Source organism: Taudactylus pleione, unplaced genomic scaffold (genome assembly GCF_031769625.1).
Source record: "Taudactylus pleione unplaced genomic scaffold, aTauple2 ptg000246l, whole genome shotgun sequence".
Classification (NCBI taxonomy): domain Eukaryota; kingdom Metazoa; phylum Chordata; class Amphibia; order Anura; family Myobatrachidae; genus Taudactylus; species Taudactylus pleione.
Genome location: NW_028284648.1, coordinates 780,311 through 800,010, shown reverse-complemented (window position 1 = coordinate 800,010; position 19,700 = coordinate 780,311). Strand labels below are relative to the sequence as shown.

The following is a 19,700-nucleotide window of genomic DNA, read 5'->3' as shown; positions in this document are numbered from 1 at the left end:
TATTTTCATTCCTAATTCATGCCGCTGTACAGCACCGTGAAGAAAAGGTCCACCGCAGCCTTGAAACGTTGGCTATGTATTTACAATACTCTTGATTTTGCTAAGCCTTTCCAAGTTTGGCCCCATTGATTGCCCCCTCTATAGCTCTCACTGCCAGTCCATTCCATATCACACTGACTCACTGCTCTCTCACAGCAATCACTCACTCAGCACACTGACCTCCAAACCAGCTCACTCAATGCCCCACATAGCACACCGAGCCCCTCACAGCACATAGTGACCCAGTTACTCCCCACCTTACAGCACCATGTACTGCCCCCTTCTCTCCCTCTCACTACCCCCTTCACTGCCTGTCTCACATCACAGCACCCCTCTTCCTTCTCAGCACCACTCTCCCTTCACAGCACTCCGCTCTTCTCACAGCACAGACCACTCTCCCCTTTAAGCACAGACCCTCTCCCACTCACAACACAGATCACCCTCCCCTCACAGAACCCTTCTCTCCTTACAGCACAGACCCATTCTGAGCACAGCACCCCTCTCTTTTCACAGCACAGATGCAACCAGATCCAACTATGCAGCTGTCTGTAATGCCGGGTAAACACTGAGCGATGTGTACCAGTATGATACCTCGGGTAAACATTAGAATGAGGTAATGAACGACTGAACAATCCTTCGTTCCATCCTTCATTAGCTGCAACGGGGCCAGGTTTGATATGCAGCACAGCCTACCGGACGATACCACATGCGACCGCGGGAGCATGCATATCGGCCATACATACTGAGCAATGCGGCCGATATGTTGTTTCCGATTCGGCTGGAAACCGATATCGTCTCACTGTGTTCCCAGCTTAAGGTGCAGTCTTTTCACCCTAGGACTGACGATTTATCAAAAAGAGAACATCTCTAAATCCAGCTACTTACCCCAAATAAATCAAGGCAAGCAGCATATGCTATTGACATCTCAGGATGGTGATAGCAGGGTGCGATACAGGAGAAAATACTTGATTTAATTGAATGAAGGATTTTTCCATTTAAATATACTGTATATTTAAAACATTTTTGAGACTGTGCACTGAAAACTCAAGATCAGGCTTTGAATGCAGTACACATGTTGGACATAGCATGACACCAGTCACTTGTGCGTAGAAGAACCCCTGGACTGACTGATAAATAACTTTCTAAGAGATATCCCTTGCCATTGCCTCCAAACTACTCACCCTCACTTCCTCATTTGGACTCTCCCAATGGACCTCCTCACCCTCCCATGCGAGTGGGCATTTGCTTGATCTGGTATTCACTCACCGTTGTGATATTTCTGCTTACTCCAATTCCCCATTTCCCCTCTCTGACCATCACCTCCTCTCTTTTAACCTATCCCTCTCTCCTTCCCCTCCACTACCTCCGAAAGCCACCATCACTAAGCGTAACATTGAAGCCATCGACACTGCTTTCTTTTCTTCCCTACTTTACTCACTTCTCTCCCCTATCCTCTCTTTCTCCTGCGCTGAACAAGCTGCTTCCCTATACAATGCCTCCCTTACTTCTGCTCTTGACTCTGTTGCTCCGGCGATCACTACTCACCCTCGCAAATTCACACTTCAACCCTGGCATTCCAAATGCACCAGATACCTGCAAAAATGTTCACGAACCGCCGAGCGACAGTGGAGAAGATCACGCTCTCAGGCACATTTTCTCCATTTCAAATTCATGCTGTCATCCTACAGTGCTGCCCTTTCCCTCTCTAAACAGTCATATTTCAAGAATCTCATCTCCTCCCTGTCCTCAAATCCCCAGCGTCTCTTTTCCACCTTCAACTCCCTCCTCTGTCCAACCCCTCCTCGTCTCCCCTCCTTGCTCTCTGCCACTGACTTCACTACCTATCTCACATCTAAAATTGATTCTGTATGTCAGGACATCATATCCAACCAGTCCCCCAGCTCTCCACCTCCTCCTTTCCCGGATCACCCCTCCCCATCCATTTTACAGACTCTGACATCCTTCTCCCCTGTGACTGGAGAGGAAGTTAAGGCCCTTATCCAGTCCTCCCCCCCTTCCACCTCTCCCCTCGACCCTATCCCCTCCCACCTCCTCCGCTACCTCTCTCCTTCTGCCTGCTCCCATCTTGCCCACCTCCTTAATCTCTCCCTCTCATCTGGCACTGTTCCTTCTGCATTCAGGCATGTCTGTGTTTCCCCCATTCTTAAAAAACCTAACCTTGATCCTAACATTCTCTCTAACTACCGTCCAATCTCTCTCCTCCCTTTTGCCTCCAAACTCCTTGAGCGTATTGTTTACAACCGCCTCACCACATTTCTTTCCTCCCACTCCCCCCTTGACCCTTTTCAGTCTGGCTTCCGTTCTCTCCACTCCACTGAAACTGCCCTCACAAAAGTCAACAACGACCTCCTTGCTGCCAAATCCAAGGGCCACTACTCACTGCTCATTCTCCTTGATCTCTCTGCTGCTTTTGACACTGTGGACCACCCTCTACTGCTGCATATACTTCACTCCCTTGGTCTACGTGACACTGCTCTCTCCTGGCTGTCCTCCTACCTCTCTGACCATTCCTTCTCTGTTTCCTCTCATGGCGACTCCTCCCCCCCACAGCCTCTTACAGTAGGTGTTCCCCAAGGTTCTGTTCTTGGACCTCTCCTATTCTCTCTCTATACGTCTTCTCTAGGTAAACTCATCAGCTCTTTTGACCTCCATTATCATCTCTATGCTGATGATACTCAGATCTACCTTTCCTCACCTGATCTTTCCCCCTCTATACTGACTCGTATCTCCAACTGTCTCTCTGCTATCTCTTCCTGGATGTCCCAGCGATTTCTCAAACTTAATATGTCTAAGACTGAGCTGATAGTCTTCCCACTCTCGCACATATCATCATGTCCCACTATTTATTTATTAATAGATGGCATTACTATCTCATCTAGCCCCAAAGTGCGTTGTCTTGGAGTCATCCTGGACTCTTCCCTCTCCTTTAAACCACACATTCAGAACCTCTCACAGTCCTGTCGTTTCCATCTCAAGAATATTTCCAAGATCAGACCCTTTCTCACCCAGGATGCTACCAAAACCCTTGTACATTCACTGGTCATGTCCAGACTGGACTACTGTAACCTTCTCCTAGCTGGCCTCCCCAAATCCCATCTCTCTCCTCTCCAGTCTGTGCTCAATGCTGCTGCTCGGCTCATCTTCCTCTCCAAACGCTCTACATCTGCCTTCCCTCTTTTGCAAGCCCTCCACTGGCTCCCATTCCCTTTCAGAACCCAATTCAAGGCTCTTACACTCACTTACAAAGCCCTCAGCCATTCCTCTCCCATTTACATCTCTGATCTCATCTCCCTTCACTCTTCTGGCCGCCCTCTTTATTCACTTAATACACGCCGCCTTTCATGCCAATTGATTACTTCCTCCCACTCCCGCCTCCAAGACTTTGCCCGTGCTGCTCCTCACCTTTGGAACTCCCTCCCTCTCCCTATCAGACTCTGCACCTCTCTACCACTACTTCATTAAAGCCTTCCAGCTCTCATCCTAACTTGCTGCTACATCTTCCTTTCTCCCGGCCCACCCCATTCTGTGTCACTCCTGTTTGTCTTCCCCTCCCTTAAAGAATGTACGCTCTTTCGAGCAGGGCCCTCTACCCTCTTGTGCTTCTCCCTACTGTCATTTAATTTATCTCTTACTAGCCACTAGGGCAACCAACACTTGGCTGCTTATGCGGGCGTTAATGTCACTAATATAGCAATGTTTATCCATGTCCTGTATTGTATTGTATTGTATTGTAAGTCAATGGTTACTTTTTTGTCTATGTACTTTGTAAGGCACTGCGGAATACTTGTGGCACCATATAAATAAATTATAATAATAATAATAATAATAATAATAATAATAATAATAATTGGTATTGTGCAGGGGTGTATCTATTGGTCTGAGCGCTCCTGGCAAAGTAATGGACAGGTGCACCCCCCTCCATATTTTCTGAATACTCAGTACTTAGGGCCTGATTCAGAGCTATTTGCGCTCGCTCGTCCAGAAAAAGGGGCTGGCTATTTAAATTGACCGTTCGCTCTTTGCGGTCTGTTGACGCCTCTATGTCTGAACGAGCGAACAAAATATGCGGACGTTATTTTGTAAAAAAACGCCCCTGGCCGCTCGCATCATACGTCATCTCCGCTATTTATTAGATTAATTGAGTACATCGAAAGGCGAATGAACTGCTCGCCATTCTTGTGGTTGCATTTTCCTACCGCAATCTTGCGAGCAGTTCAGGCTAAAAGACAACCAACTGACATGGTCGATGACGCTGCTTTGTTAATTATGCATACCCATTAAACGCCCGTTTTGACCGTTTGGCACGCCTGCGTTCGGCTCTCCACTCCCCGTTTTCAAGCACCTTCCCCTGTTACCACCCACAAACGCCTCTCTCTGTCACTCAAATTAGCAGGCATTCGCTATTTTGCGAGCACACGATTTTCGACCGCACTGACTGGTTCGCGCATGCGTACTAAAACCCATACGCATGCGCAGATGTGCGAACATCGCTCGGAACGAACGAGCGGCCGCTTACGAGCGGCTCTGAATCATGTCCTTAAAACCTCAAGAACAAAAACACTTAAAATAGAGATTAATTTAATATTAAAAAAACAATGATAATGGATATAATATAATATTAGGAATTAAAAATAAATGTAAAAAAATAACCTGTTTCTTACAGTCATATTCCACAGGAGCCTTCCTTACAATTCCAAGTTGCTGCTGCTGTCACCACTGCACAGCTGGGGGAGAAAAAAGAGTTAGTATTGTGCCAGTAATCCTGCCAGTTGAGAATAATCTCCAGCCACTTTTCCCCAGTTCTCTTCAGCCTCATCCCTTGTGTTTCTGCAGCTCCACCCAGCCCTCTTCTGTCTCTCCAGCCCCCCAGTGTCTCTCCAGCTCCAGCCAGCCCCCTTTCTCTCTCACCATCCAGCCGCCTTTCTGTCTCAACAGCCAACACTCTGTCTCACCAGTCAGCTCCCTTCTGTCTCTCCAGCCAGCACCTCCTTCTGTCTCCACATCCAGCTCCCCCTTATGTTTCATCAGCCAGACCCCATGTGCCAATTAAAGCTAACAGGTGTTTCATCTAAGTGTATATCTAACACTTTTAAGAGGTGAGTGATAATGTCTATGAATGCATAGCAGGAATGGTGACATCTGCTTACTGTAATTAATAAGTGCCCATCTTTGGCATATGAAATGTCAGCAGGTATATATGTGTGCCCATCCATAATCAACATTTGTGCAATGCTTATTTATGAGTTCATAATTTACTAATGTGTATAAATATATATATTTTTAATTCAGAATCCAGAGAGCATGGAGGGATTACCTACAGCGTCATGATTCCTTGAACACAAACCTTATGGATAAGCGAAGTCCATCTCCATCTTCTCTGTCCTCAGACAAAATGAGCAGCTCCATCAGTATGAATACATTTTCGGATGGCGGCACTCCTGTAAGTACAGATTAATGTTATTTCGATATTTCCTTTTAATACTTATGGCGGACATTATATCATTGTTCTTTAAACATATAATTCCATCACAATTATAGTAATGTTATGTTGTACAGTTACCAGCAGAGGGCCCCTAATCATTATAATTATATACAGTAAATGAAGTTGGCTTTACCCAGGCTTGTATTATCCTATAAGCAACAGTAGGATCAATGCTTTATCAAATGTGATTATTATATCAATGACAAAGGGAAGCAGAATTTTTGGAGGTTACCTCATACAGGCTAATATGCTTAGCTATAACATTGCATGTCATACAGAATTTAATTAAGATTGTGGGGTCGCTTACAAAGTACTGGTGCAGCACAATACAAATGTGTCCTCATGTCACAATAAACCATATGGGGCGAGACGCCCGGAACAACTAAGAGAAGTAGAATGCCCTCTTTTTCTTTAAATTTTGCCGCGCCAAATCACATGGTACCTGGAGCAATCAGGGGGGTTGAGGACACATCTGTAGATATAATTTTAGTACAGGATATTATGTTCTTGTACTAGTACTTATGGTGGAATTTGAAAAGGTGCAAAGAACATGCTTTGGAACATGCTCAGGCCACAGCTGGCTGTAGCTCTAATTACCTATACGCAGGGCGAAAATGCAGAAATGTTAAATCACTGTGCAGCGTGTTATTTCAAACATTAAGGGTCATATTTACTAATTATCGTATATAAGAGCAAAGGCAATATTTTAATTTATTACAATAAAGGGGCTAAAGGGACCAGTTAGGTCAATGATGGACAACAGGCAGCCCTCCAAGCCTTCACCTGTGACCACCAGCTCCTTCCTACTTTATTGTCGTACTGTATTTGTTTGTTGTAGCTTATAACACTTGGTTCAAAGGATTGCTGATATGTTATTAAAGAAAGGTGTCTCTTTCATCGATCAAATGTATTAATCTAAATTACTACTGAGATTAATGTTAGAGGGCCGATCAATACGGCTCCTGAAGTGAATCTGGTTACTTATTAGTGGCTTAGGTGGTGTAAGGCTAATTGTTCATCTGGCGGACAGACAGATATCTAAGTGCTGATGGCCTGCAAATGCCTTCCCATTCCTATATGAATGGTGAAATTGAATATTTCTAATTGAATTGCGCGTGTTGTTCAAATTTTATTTGCTAAAATATTAATTGACTTCTGTGGCTTAATAACACACAAGATCACAGCGCAAATCAGGTAGCTAATTGAATGTGCCCCACATTGTGTCTCTATTACTGGAGTGCAAGTGGCAGCCATGTATTATGGAGATCAAAAATGCAATGGGAATAACTAAGGCACTATGGAGACAAAATGATAGCACAATTGACCATCATGTGTTGAGGAGGAAATTCTTAATGGGTATGGGAGACCGCCAGTCAGGATGTCGGCTGTCAAAAGACCGATGGTGACATCCCGATGCTGAGAATCCTACATACAGAAGAAACGCTTTATCTTAATCTCCCTGTCCATGGTCACCTCTACCCACTCCATACGGAACAAGAAGAAAAGTTTTGCCTTAAATAACAATATGGACAAGGGTCGAGGAAGAGGCCCACACCTGGAGTATAGCTTTGTGTGCAGCCGCAGCAATTGCATCAAGGGAAAAAAATTGTATCAATAAAATATTGCCAGGATGTATTTTAATACAAATATTTTAAAAAAAGCTTTTATACACTAAAATTATTTATTCAAGGAATAGAGCAGGGTTAGCCATCCCTGGTCCTCCAGAGCTATCAACAGTGCATGTTTTCCAGATCTCCTCACAGAATCACAAGTGAAATAATTAGCTCCACCTGTGGATCTTTTCTAATGTGTGAGTAATGACTACACCTGTGCACTAGCTAGGTGGGCTGGTAAACATGAACTGTTAGTAGCTCTCAAGGACCAAGGTTGGCTACCACTGGAATAGAGCCCTCATTTCCAAATCATTTTTATCATTTCACAGAATGGGTTCTGCGGTGGTACTAACACCTGTGCAGTTTGCATCAGGAGTTCACTGGCAACAGCTGTCATATCTCACCAGCGTCTGGGTTATTGCCAGGGAATGCAGCTTATAGGACAAATTATTAAAATCGGGACATTGGGCTTCACAGCTATCCTCAAGTGTGTCCATATTGCTTCTGATTAGCTGCCACAGGACTCCAACAACTTCATAAGATAAGGAAAGGACCAGACTGCCCATCTGACACTCCTGGCAAATGCTAGAAGGACCGATGGCCAGATGGGCTGGTCCAGCGTTAAACCCTGGCCTAGCAGCTCCGCACTCTGCTTCACCGGGATACTAACAGATGGGGCGTGCCATCAGACCAGGCTCCCGTGACTCACTGCACGTCCCTGTGAGATGTAACCATGCCCCTTTTGAGTTGAGGCCACGTCCATTTCACGTGCCCACACGTGCCTGAGGCACGCACGCATGGGGACTGCCAGGACTGCTCAGCCCCAGTCCGTCCCTGAAAGAGGATGTGGTAGGTAATGGATACGCCCGGAACAACTAAGAGAAGTAGAATGCCCTCTTTTTCTTTAAATTTTGCCGCGCCAAATCACATGGTACCTGGAGCAATCAGGGGGGTTGAGGACACATCTGTAGATATAATTTTAGTACAGGATATTATGTTCTTGTACTAGTACTTATGGTGGAATTTGAAAAGGTGCAAAGAACATGCTTTGGAACATGCTCAGGCCACAGCTGGCTGTAGCTCTAATTACCTATACGCAGGGCGAAAATGCAGAAATGTTAAATCACTGTGCAGCGTGTTATTTCAAACATTAAGGGTCATATTTACTAATTATCGTATATAAGAGCAAAGGCAATATTTTAATTTATTACAATAAAGGGGCTAAAGGGACCAGTTAGGTCAATGATGGACAACAGGCAGCCCTCCAAGCCTTCACCTGTGACCACCAGCTCCTTCCTACTTTATTGTCGTACTGTATTTGTTTGTTGTAGCTTATAACACTTGGTTCAAAGGATTGCTGATATGTTATTAAAGAAAGGTGTCTCTTTCATCGATCAAATGTATTAATCTAAATTACTACTGAGATTAATGTTAGAGGGCCGATCAATACGGCTCCTGAAGTGAATCTGGTTACTTATTAGTGGCTTAGGTGGTGTAAGGCTAATTGTTCATCTGGCGGACAGACAGATATCTAAGTGCTGATGGCCTGCAAATGCCTTCCCATTCCTATATGAATGGTGAAATTGAATATTTCTAATTGAATTGCGCGTGTTGTTCAAATTTTATTTGCTAAAATATTAATTGACTTCTGTGGCTTAATAACACACAAGATCACAGCGCAAATCAGGTAGCTAATTGAATGTGCCCCACATTGTGTCTCTATTACTGGAGTGCAAGTGGCAGCCATGTATTATGGAGATCAAAAATGCAATGGGAATAACTAAGGCACTATGGAGACAAAATGATAGCACAATTGACCATCATGTGTTGAGGAGGAAATTCTTAATGAAGTGTCAGACGGGTCATCAGTGCTGGGCAGCCCGGGCCCCCAGGGCCGGATTAAGGAGGGGGGTGTGACAGACACACACAGAGAGGGGCACCCACACAGAGTCAGTGTGTCCCTGCTCTGGGCTGTATAAACTGTGCATGCAGAACACAGAGCTGTCACAGCCAGAAGCATTCAGGAGGAGCTGCCATGGGGGGTGAGTAATCAGTGACACTTGGGGAGGGGGGCACTGTAAGGCATATTGGAATGCACACCATGCGGCATATACTGTATGGGGGGCACTGTGGGGCATATTGGGGGGCACTGAGGGGCATAGTGAGAGGGTGTCAATTTTATTGGGTAGGCACAATTTAGTTACCCCTGTGCCCCTACAAGCCATAATCCGTCCATGCCCATATTTCCATGATGCCGGCCTTACGTTTACCAAACTATAGAGAAGAGGTGGAGCTTGACAGTGTTAATTGAAATTACAAAAGTCAGATTACTCCATTCAGTCTATTACAAAGAAGTATCATGTACACTAGATAAAATAGTCTCTTGACAGCGTCATTAATAAAAGGAAAAGTGTAATTACATACTGTACAAACACCACCACTGTTGACCACAGCCAATGGGAATCATCTTTACTACAGCAGTCTAAATGTAAATAATAAATAATTATATAATATTAATAATAAATGTGAATAGACAATCATAACAAAGTGAATTAGGTACCGTGCCTTTAAAAGAAATTCAGTTTTCACAGTTGCTAGCAGAAGGCCTGATTCAGACCCGCTCACAAGGGCATAGCGCTCGCAAGTGGGTCAACAGTGTGCCAGTGCGCATGCGCGAGCGCAAATAGCACTCGCTCCGTGGCTCACTACAAAAGGGGCGGCTGTCGATGTTGATCGACAGCTCGCCCCGATTTGTAGGCATGGCGGAGGGGTGGCTTCATAAACGGAGGCGTTCCCAAGCGACCGCCTGCCGTTTGTGGGCGGCCCCACTGACATCACCAGTGATGTCAGTGGGAGAGCTTCCTGCTCTATTAGAGCCGGAAGCTCTCTGGGGCTTGCGGCAATGAGACCCTACCGCAAGGGTCTCGTCGCAAGCCCGATGGTCGCGATGGTCTTGACCATCGCGACCATCATCCTGGCCGCTCGCAATAGCTGCTATGCGAGCGGCCAGGAGGCCGCACCAAAAAAAAAAAAGAAAAAGCCCTGATTCAGAGCGAGCGCTCTTTCAGAGCGTCCGTCTCTGGATCAGGCCCAGAGTGCAGAACCTGGGCTAATCAGCTTTGTATAGGGAAGCAGTGTCACAAGAATGACATTTAAAAAAAAAAGTTTTTATAGCAATGCAAATTTGATACTGTTTGTCTAAACTAGCTCTATCAAGATGACCAGGGACCTGGATGCAGTTTTTGCTGTTAAAATAAAGAGATCCACTTTAAAGCTATAGGAATCTACTTACAGTATCATGAACAGCCCTTGTAGCAATCTGTAACATTTTTTTTCCAAAATATTTTTTTATTGAAACATCAAATGTCACAAGTGGTAAGGAAATTGCAATGCAACAGGAATCTTGGGGACACGCGTGCCGGGTCCACACATGCACACACAATTATTACAGATAGAGAAATGCACATGTATACTATTTATATACACATACATACATAGGAGGGGGGGGTCGGAAGTGCCGCAGGGGGGAGGTGCCATGAGAGGGTGGGGTTAGGGAGGGAAATAGCAGACTGTTAGATGTATTAAGGGGAGTTGAACAACAGGGGAGGAATCAAATTTAAAGGAGAGGAACAGGAAGCAGGAGGGGTGAGGACTGGTTACTGTTGGTGCTGGAGCTGGGTGCAGGGGCATGCGGGCCCAGCAGGAGGAGCACCATCGCCTGCTTGCCACAGTGTGACTGTATATGCCAGCTGTTTGGCTTGTGAGTGGGGGGGGGATATCAGTGGATGGGGCCTCTGCTGGATAGCTGCTGTAACTGGGAAAAAAAATTCCTGTGTACAGCAGCAGCAGTTAATAGGTGCTGCGGCCCTGTTTCCTCTGTCCCTGATCCTTGGGACTCGTTGACCCTCAGGGCCCAGTATGGGTGTCCCCTTTGTCCCCCCCCCACTTCGCTGACCTGTTCATCATGAAACAGGCATAAGATATACAACTGAAATAGGATAGACAACATAATCATGGTATACATATGGGTTGGGTATGGGAGACCGCCAGTCAGGATGTCGGCTGTCAAAAGACCGATGGTGACATCCCGATGCTGAGAATCCTACATACAGAAGAAACGCTTTATCTTAATCTCCCTGTCCATGGTCACCTCTACCCACTCCATACGGAACAAGAAGAAAAGTTTTGCCTTAAATAACAATATGGACAAGGGTCGAGGAAGAGGCCCACACCTGGAGTATAGCTTTGTGTGCAGCCGCAGCAATTGCATCAAGGGAAAAAAATTGTATCAATAAAATATTGCCAGGATGTATTTTAATACAAATAATTTAAAAAAAGCTTTTATACACTAAAATTATTTATTCAAGGAATAGAGCAGGGTTAGCCATCCCTGGTCCTCCAGAGCTATCAACAGTGCATGTTTTCCAGATCTCCTCACAGAATCACAAGTGAAATAATTAGCTCCACCTGTGGATCTTTTCTAATGTGTGAGTAATGACTACACCTGTGCACTAGCTAGGTGGGCTGGTAAACATGAACTGTTAGTAGCTCTCAAGGACCAAGGTTGGCTACCACTGGAATAGAGCCCTCATTTCCAAATCATTTTTATCATTTCACAGAATGGGTTCTGCGGTGGTACTAACACCTGTGCAGTTTGCATCAGGAGTTCACTGGCAACAGCTGTCATATCTCACCAGCGTCTGGGTTATTGCCAAGGAATGCAGCTTATAGGACAAATTATTAAAATCGGGACATTGGGCTTCACAGCTATCCTCAAGTGTGTCCATATTGCTTCTGATTAGCTGCCACAGGACTCCAACAACTTCATAAGATAAGGAAAGGACCAGACTGCCCATCTGACACTCCTGGCAAATGCTAGAAGGACCGATGGCCAGATGGGCTGGTCCAGCGTTAAACCCTGGCCTAGCAGCTCCGCACTCTGCTTCATCGGGATACTAACAGATGGGGCGTGCCATCAGACCAGGCTCCCGTGACTCACTGCACGTCCCTGTGAGATGTAACCATGCCCCTTTTGAGTTGAGGCCACGTCCATTTCACGTGCCCACACGTGCCTGAGGCACGCACGCATGGGGACTGCCAGGACTGCTCAGCCCCAGTCCGTCCCTGAAAGAGGATGTGGTAGGTAATGGATATAGAGGACACAAGGGCGTGGCAGAAGAAGATTTTGGGCAAAGGAAAATTGTATTGTAATTGGCTCAGGGGAAAGGTGTGTGAAGAGGGGTACAGGGAAAAGTGTGTGAAGAGGGGCTCAGTAGAAAAGTATGTGGTGGTGGGCGCAGGGTAAAGTGTGTGGTGTGAGCTAATGGTAAAAGGTGGGGGAATGATATAATAAGAGGTAAAGGGAAACATACAGAAGGGGGAAAGAAAGTATTGAGTGAAACATATAAAGCTAAACTATGAGGGAAGCATGGGTTGGAGCAGAAGTGCTGAAGAACTGAGCACCCAACTGAAGAGGAGCAGCAGGAAGTAATCATCCCTGTTGGACAGGAGCGAAGATCAGGAGGCATAGCACGTGCACAGGAAGAGCTGCAACCCCTATGGAAACAGAGTGACCCCATGCAGACAGCTTTGAGTTCTGGATAGCGACACTCCATTCATTTCTACTCTGATTAATAACTGTAGGGAAAAATAAAACATAACTAATTCTCCCTAGCCAGCGCCCCCTGCCAGCATCGACACTTAAGGGTTTCAGCTCCACCGGCCCTGTCCATGCTAAACCCCTGCTCTTACCATGCCAATCTTCTCCCAGGCACATCATGAGGTGGGAACTACTATTCTTTTTATTAGTCATATCCACTAACTCATCTCCCAAGTGTTGGGTAACAAAAATCATGTTTGAGTTCCTTGAGAAACAAAATATCAGTCCCTTACTCATGTCCCTCCTACTGTGGTGACCTCAATGTTTGACGATACCTTGCAGGGAGGTCTGTCACTTGTGTAACAGAGTAGTTATATACTAACTGCTTTTATAGCTGATGAATTATGTGCAGTGTCTTTGCGCCCTAGTTGTTCAGCAAGAATACCGATGAGACATTATGTGGAGATATACATTTGACTATAAAGTGAAATGGTCTTCAATATATTCAAATATACAACACAAGGCATTTTTACTAAATTCAATGTAAATAGAATGCATTCAAAATAGTACTAAGAGCAGCACTTTCCTTAAAATAGTACTTGTCATGTCAGGATCATAATAAACATTAGGAAGCAAAACTATGGTGATTGGTCCTTATTTCTTACATTGTAACTTTCAGTGATACTGTAGTTAAGTTCTGTTCTCTAATTCTATATTGTGGATTTTAGTCATGAGTGTGTTAATGCTGCCTGAGTCTAAAGCCAGTCATACACTTTAAGATTATCTGTCCAAGGATCCAACTAGATCAGGGATGGGGAACTTCAGGCCCGGGGGCCATATAAGGCCCCTGGAATCATTTGGTCTGGCCCTCGTACCTTTTTTCTGCTAGCCTCATTTGGCTAGCAGGGTGCCTAGAATGGCATCCTCCAGCCATAATCTATGCAACAGTGCAGCCTGGAGCATCCTTAGGATGCTTCAGATTGTCACACCACTACCTTTAAAGCTGTCCAGAGCATCCTTAGAATGTTCCAGGCATTGCTGTAATCACCTGCGATTGTGGCCCCACCCCCATGTGATATCACACGGAGGGTCATGGCCTGCATCACACCCATGAATAATGTTATATATATCAAAATGGCCCTTGACAGAAAAAAAGTTCCCCACCCCTGAACTAGATGGATAATTGGAATGAGAATCTGGTAATGTATAGGAGCAAATGGGACATTTGCTCCCGGAAAACGGACAAAAACAGATTTAACCAATTTGGCTGAACAACTGTAGAGAACCTTATATGGTGAAGTGTGCATAAGCAGTATTAACAGTTCTCTAAATGTAAACATACCAAAAGAAAGAGACTAGTTATCTGTAATCAGTACATATGTTTAATGGGGCCCATACATCTCAGATGTATTAGCCCAATTCCCCATTCAGTCAAGGTCGGTGAATCGGGAATATTCAACATGTTGGACAATCTCAATTCCCTGATCCCGACCCGTTGAATTTGCCTGATTCACCGACGGATTGCCGATCATTGATGGCTGCAGATCTGTGGATCAGATAGCGTATTGGGGCGGAACGTCAGAATGGGGAAAACTTTGCTTTCATTTCCAGTTCATCTAGAAAATGTTTTTTTGCAGTGACAGGTCAAAGGTGGCCTGAGACCAGTAACTAGCCCATGGCCCCATGAGGTGTTAATCCGTCTCTAGGCCTGATTCAGACCCGCTTGCGAGCGCTGAGCGCTCGCAATCGGGTCGATGTTGCCCAAGTCCGCATGCGCACGATGGAGACGGGTCCGTCGTGCGCATGCGCGAGACCCGAATAACGACGGCCAAGCCGTCGTTATGGGTCTCGCACCAAAGGGGGCGTGCTGTCGATGGTGATTGACAGCACGCCCCCTTTGGTGGGCGTGCCGGGGGCGTTGCTGCCCAGACGATGGCGTTCCCATGGGAACGCCTACCATCTGGGGTCGGCCCCACTGACATCATTAGTGTTGTCAGTGGGAGTGCTTTTGGCTCTGATAGAGCCAAAAGCACTCCAGGGCTTGTGGCAACGAGACCCTACCACAAGGGTCTCGTCTCAGGCCCAATGGTCGCGATGGTCTTGACCATTGCGACCATCATTTTGGCCGCTCGCTATAGCTGTGGGTGGTCACAGGAGGCCGCTACAAAAAGTAAGAGGGACGGCCCTGATTCAGAGCAAGCGCTCTGTCAGAGCGTCCGGCTCTGAATCAGGGCCTCTGTGTGTGACCTTGCCTATAGGCAACTTGGGAGGCACAGAATAGAGCTTGTGATGCCAGTTTGTGACCTGGAGGCAACACATGAGACAAGCAATGTCTGACAATGTGAAGATATAGTGACTCATAATGGAAAAAAGTACTTGGCTGCACAACAAAAGCTCATATCTCTTAAATTGCTTATAAATATATGTATTAACAGTATGTGGGAAAAAAACTCACTGTTTAAAAACAGACAATTAGCTGTTTAGTAAAATTCACTTATACTTTGGCATTTTTAAACAGTGAGGTTTATTTCCCCACATGCTGCTAATCTGTTTATAACATCTGAAGACAGAAGGCAGAGTATGACTGGCGTGTGAAACCACGAGGCTATGGGCTGGATTGTGTGAGGTCACATGGGTTAATGTTAGCCAATTAGGTTGTTTAGGGGTGGAGGTTTAGGTCACACTGTTTTAGCGATATCTCGCCCCCAGTACATTGAGATCCTATCAGGCTTCATGTGCCGAATAGAATGAGTTTACATTACAGTGGGGCTTAGAGGTAAGAGTACACGTCAGTTGATGCTATCTTTTATTTGGGGACTTTATTTCGTGGGCCGGTCTAGGGCTTCTGTTTCCCGAATCCCTTTCTGATATCTCTTTCTATGTTTTTTTTATAGTGAAAGCTCTTAGGGGTTGGGCTCAGCTGGCTCCTCCTTTGGTGAATAGGAGACAGCCAATCAATCTTAACCTTCTCCCAAGGCTAGTTATGTTGGTTTCGGATGTTGCGTCCTCAGATTTCGAGGTGGTTTTATTTTTGATTGGCATTCGCCATGGCTTTTCATGAAGCTTTCCAAATTTCTGAGCTGATTGCCCCCACTAAGACCGTGGCAACTTGCTCCTAGATGACATTAAGGTAGGCGAGAGCTCTATTTTATTTTATACAGGATCTATTGCTCCAAGATGGATTAGTTGGGTAAGGCCCATTGGGTTTCCCTAGCTCTAGCTACATACATTCGGATCTATCCAGTGTCATGTACCTATATATCTGTTTGGCCAACTGTTGTTTGTGTGTGATTGATGCATGATGATACAAAATACCAATTTGGCTGGGTATTTCAGCATTGTTTAAGATCAGTTGGGCTCTCGCCTTGTGATTTAAAAACTAATTTATTTTGGATTGGGTCTGCTAGTTAATTTTTTGCCCTTTGTTGTTGGTTATGGTTTAGTTTAATTGGTTTTGTGTCTTTGTTTCCCTTGCCCTCCTTACTCAGGACTTCCTAATCTCCTCTTTAGTGGAGGGAGTTTTGAGAGATTTTTTTTACCTGCAGTAACGGACATAATTTGGTTAATTCAGCCTTTAAGGATTATTTGACATTCTGAGTCCCATATCGGGCTTTTTACTTTTTTTTTATCTATCACCTGGTTACCATATTTGCCTCAGACCTCACACCTTACCCCCACTTTCCCCACCCTCACACTTTAATTTCCCTTTTGTGCAGTGGGGGGTGTGACACGCACAGGCGTAGAAGACTCCTGTAGCTGCTTCTTAGCAGCCGCGAGCAGTCTCCCAGTACCGAACAGCACACAGCAGCAGTGCCGGACCCGGGCCACCGCCGGGCCCCTCCAGCAAGCCCGGGTAATATGTACCCGCTCCCCCCACCTCTTGGCGCCCCTGGTGTTAGGGGCAGCACTACAGATTTCCGGGTGATTTGCTATGTTGCAAGGTTGAGTTGGATACCCATTAGTTTTTGTGTTGATAGTACCCATAGGGCGGTCTTCGTCACAGTGCATGATTTTTGTCTGTTTGTGTTAGTGCATTGCTAAGGTGATTATTGGCCGTCCTTCCTGGCCACCATACAACCTTTAATACAAGCTTTAATGTATTGATCTTTTCAATAAATAGCTAACTTTTTTTTTTTAATACAGTTTTATTAGGAAGAATGATGGTACAAAGTGAGGATAACCATATAGCTCACAAAATGCACATAAAAGAACAATGATTAGGTAAATAATAGAACATAAGAAAGATTATATAAGTAAAGAAAAATCATAAGTAAAGAAAAATCAGGTTAAATTACGCAGCTAAACTTTTTTTAATGCCATTTACTGTCTCTGTGTCAGTTAAGGTTTATAGTTATGTGACTTATACATAAAATACACATTAGCTGTTAGAAGGTTTATGAGATACTAGGCAAAGCCGGGTTTAAATCTTCAAGTTATTAAGTTTTATTATGTGATGTTGTCCAAATTCATCGGGTCCCCAACCACTCCATTAGGCATCCCAGACCAATTGCCACACCTCTGTGATGTTTTCATCCAAATCCATCCAGTGGAAGGCCCAGAACAGGCTCCCCGGGTCATAGTTCTGCCCAGTGTACACCAACAGGAGGTCAGACCGGGACCATAACCCTCCTAAAACCTGGCCAGGATCCAACTGGACCACATCTCATTTGGGGAAGCAATCGGGAAGCCGACTGCCTATATACCGGCAGCCGGCTTCCCGACTGGGAAGAGTGAAATGCCGGGCGTCTAGATGTAGACGCCCGCATTTCCCCGACGCTGGGAGACCGGCGCCCGGCATCACAATCGTAGTGATGCCGGGCGCCGCGACCGGACAGCCGCGGGGGGAGGGTTAGGTTTAGGGCTCCCGGGGGGGACTTAGGGTTAGGCACCCCCCCAGGAGGGTTAGGGTTAGGCTAGGGGGAGGGTGGGTTAGGGACCCCCGGGGGGGACTTAGGGTTAGGCACCCCCCCCGGGGGACTTAGGTTTAGGTAGCGGCAAAGGGGGTGGTGAGGGTTAGGCATTGGGGGGGAAGTTAGGGTTAGGCACCCCTAAGGAGGGTTAGGGTTAGGGCGGTTAGGTTAGGTTAGTGGATACTTACCTATCCACGATCGGGATTTCCAGCGCTGTCGGGCTTCCGCTGCGTTGCACTCTGCTCCTGTCGGGCTGCTGCTGACGGGAATCGAACCGCTGGCCATGCGGCCGGCGGTATTTCGTACCCATTCCCTCATTTGTTTCATCCCAATCGGTACAGGGATGTCCAAATGCATAACCAGACAGACAGACAAACAAACAGACCAATTCATTTTATATATAAGATTTGTCGTTATATCGCTTTGCTGCTATGTGGTCTAATAGCTTACTCTTTTAATACTAAAAAACTATGTAAGATTTGGCAGCTTTACCTTGAGAGTTGTGGAAGATATTCACCAACAAACAAACTTCTTTTTTTATATACAGTATATAGTAGATATTGTATAAGCATTTACTCAGAAATATATGTGAATACATTTTAGGAGTTAATTCACTATACCAGCAGGTGTTACACCATTAAAGCATATAAAGTACCGATTATTGTTACTGAGGGGAGGTCATCTTACCCGCAAATATTAAGAAACTCTGGAATTTTACATAGTGGAACTGCAGCAATTTTCGACTTCTATCGTGGCCCCTTCTCTTCCGATTGCAAAACAGCTACCATAAGTTTCTATGGGAGGCGCTATGCAGTAGGATTTCCCTATCTCAGTTGGCTCTGGTAGCTAATGTCTTTGGCCAGATGGCTTTAGCTATAGTAGCCTATGGGCATACCTCCCAACGGTCCCACATTCAATGGGACAGTCCAGTTTTTCTGGAACCGTGCCGCTGTCCCAACCGCGGGCCGCAATATCCTGCGATGGGGGTAAAGTTGGGGGGCACACACCGCTGTTCTGCATAGCAGAGAGAGAATAGATTATGCCTATTCACAGTGTATGGGGTGCCCACAGTGATGTGAACGAGGAGGCAGAACTGCCCCTTTTATCAAGACTCTGCCCACTTTTCCTGCAACTTCACCCACTTTTCGGGCACGCATAGTGTCCTGCATCCAGGAAGAGGAAAGTTGGGACGTATGCTACGGGCTACTGTGCCACAGGTTCTTTCAAAGAGGGATCCATCTAATCCCTCACCGTTGCTCTCCACTAACGCATACGCCGACTGACGGTAAGTGCACATATGCCAAACCAGGAAGCAGAGTGATAGCGTAAGGCAGAGCATCCTAGTGATGGACAAACAATACAGAGAGCATTATATATTTTATAAAATACTGACTCTATCTTAGTCATCGGCATGCACAGGAGACCCCACCACCCTCGCTGGGTCATGGAGTAACACTCAGCAAACCCTCCCCCCTCCTCCAAGACATAGTCTACTCACATGAGCCGAGGCTCAGAGAGAGAGAGAGGCAGGGAAAGAAAGGTGAGGATGAATGGAGCAGAGAAAAGAGATGAGGGGAGAACTAATATGTTGAGCTGTATACCAATCTACATTATTATCCTGCATTTAGTTACATAAGCAGTGATGTATTATTTTATTGCACTGGCAAATTACTTAGCAAACTACTTAAGATATTTTTTGTGTTATCCTTGCCCATTCAGCATAAGATGGTCATTCACCAAGTTGTGTGTAGCACAAAGCTAACAGAAATCCAGATAAAAATCCTATCAAGATTGATCTGTCCCTGTTGATGTGCTAATAATTGCAGCTGGCAGCTGACTACAATCTGCAGATGTGTTCAGCACTGGCCAACTGCACCATTCAGCTCCATGTGAACCTGATGTTTGGTCCAAGCACTAAAATAAACACACCTGGCAAATCTGGACACTTTTGGGGGTGTGGTCTCACAATGATGGGGCATGAAAACACATTAGTACCCTCAATTCAACAAAGGACCTCATTCAGACCTGGTCGCAAG

At 45.6% G+C, this 19,700-nt stretch overlaps 1 protein-coding gene across 1 annotated transcript in view; it reads left to right on the top strand.

The window, feature by feature from the left end:
* Positions 1-19,700, top strand: part of SCHIP1 (schwannomin interacting protein 1) — a 475,035-nt gene that overhangs the window by 140,768 nt on the left and 314,567 nt on the right. Inside the window, exon 4 of the mRNA XM_088479823.1 lies at positions 5,350-5,500. Coding sequence (XP_088335949.1) covers positions 5,350-5,500 — 151 coding nt within the window. The remainder of the gene's footprint in view (positions 1-5,349; positions 5,501-19,700) is intronic.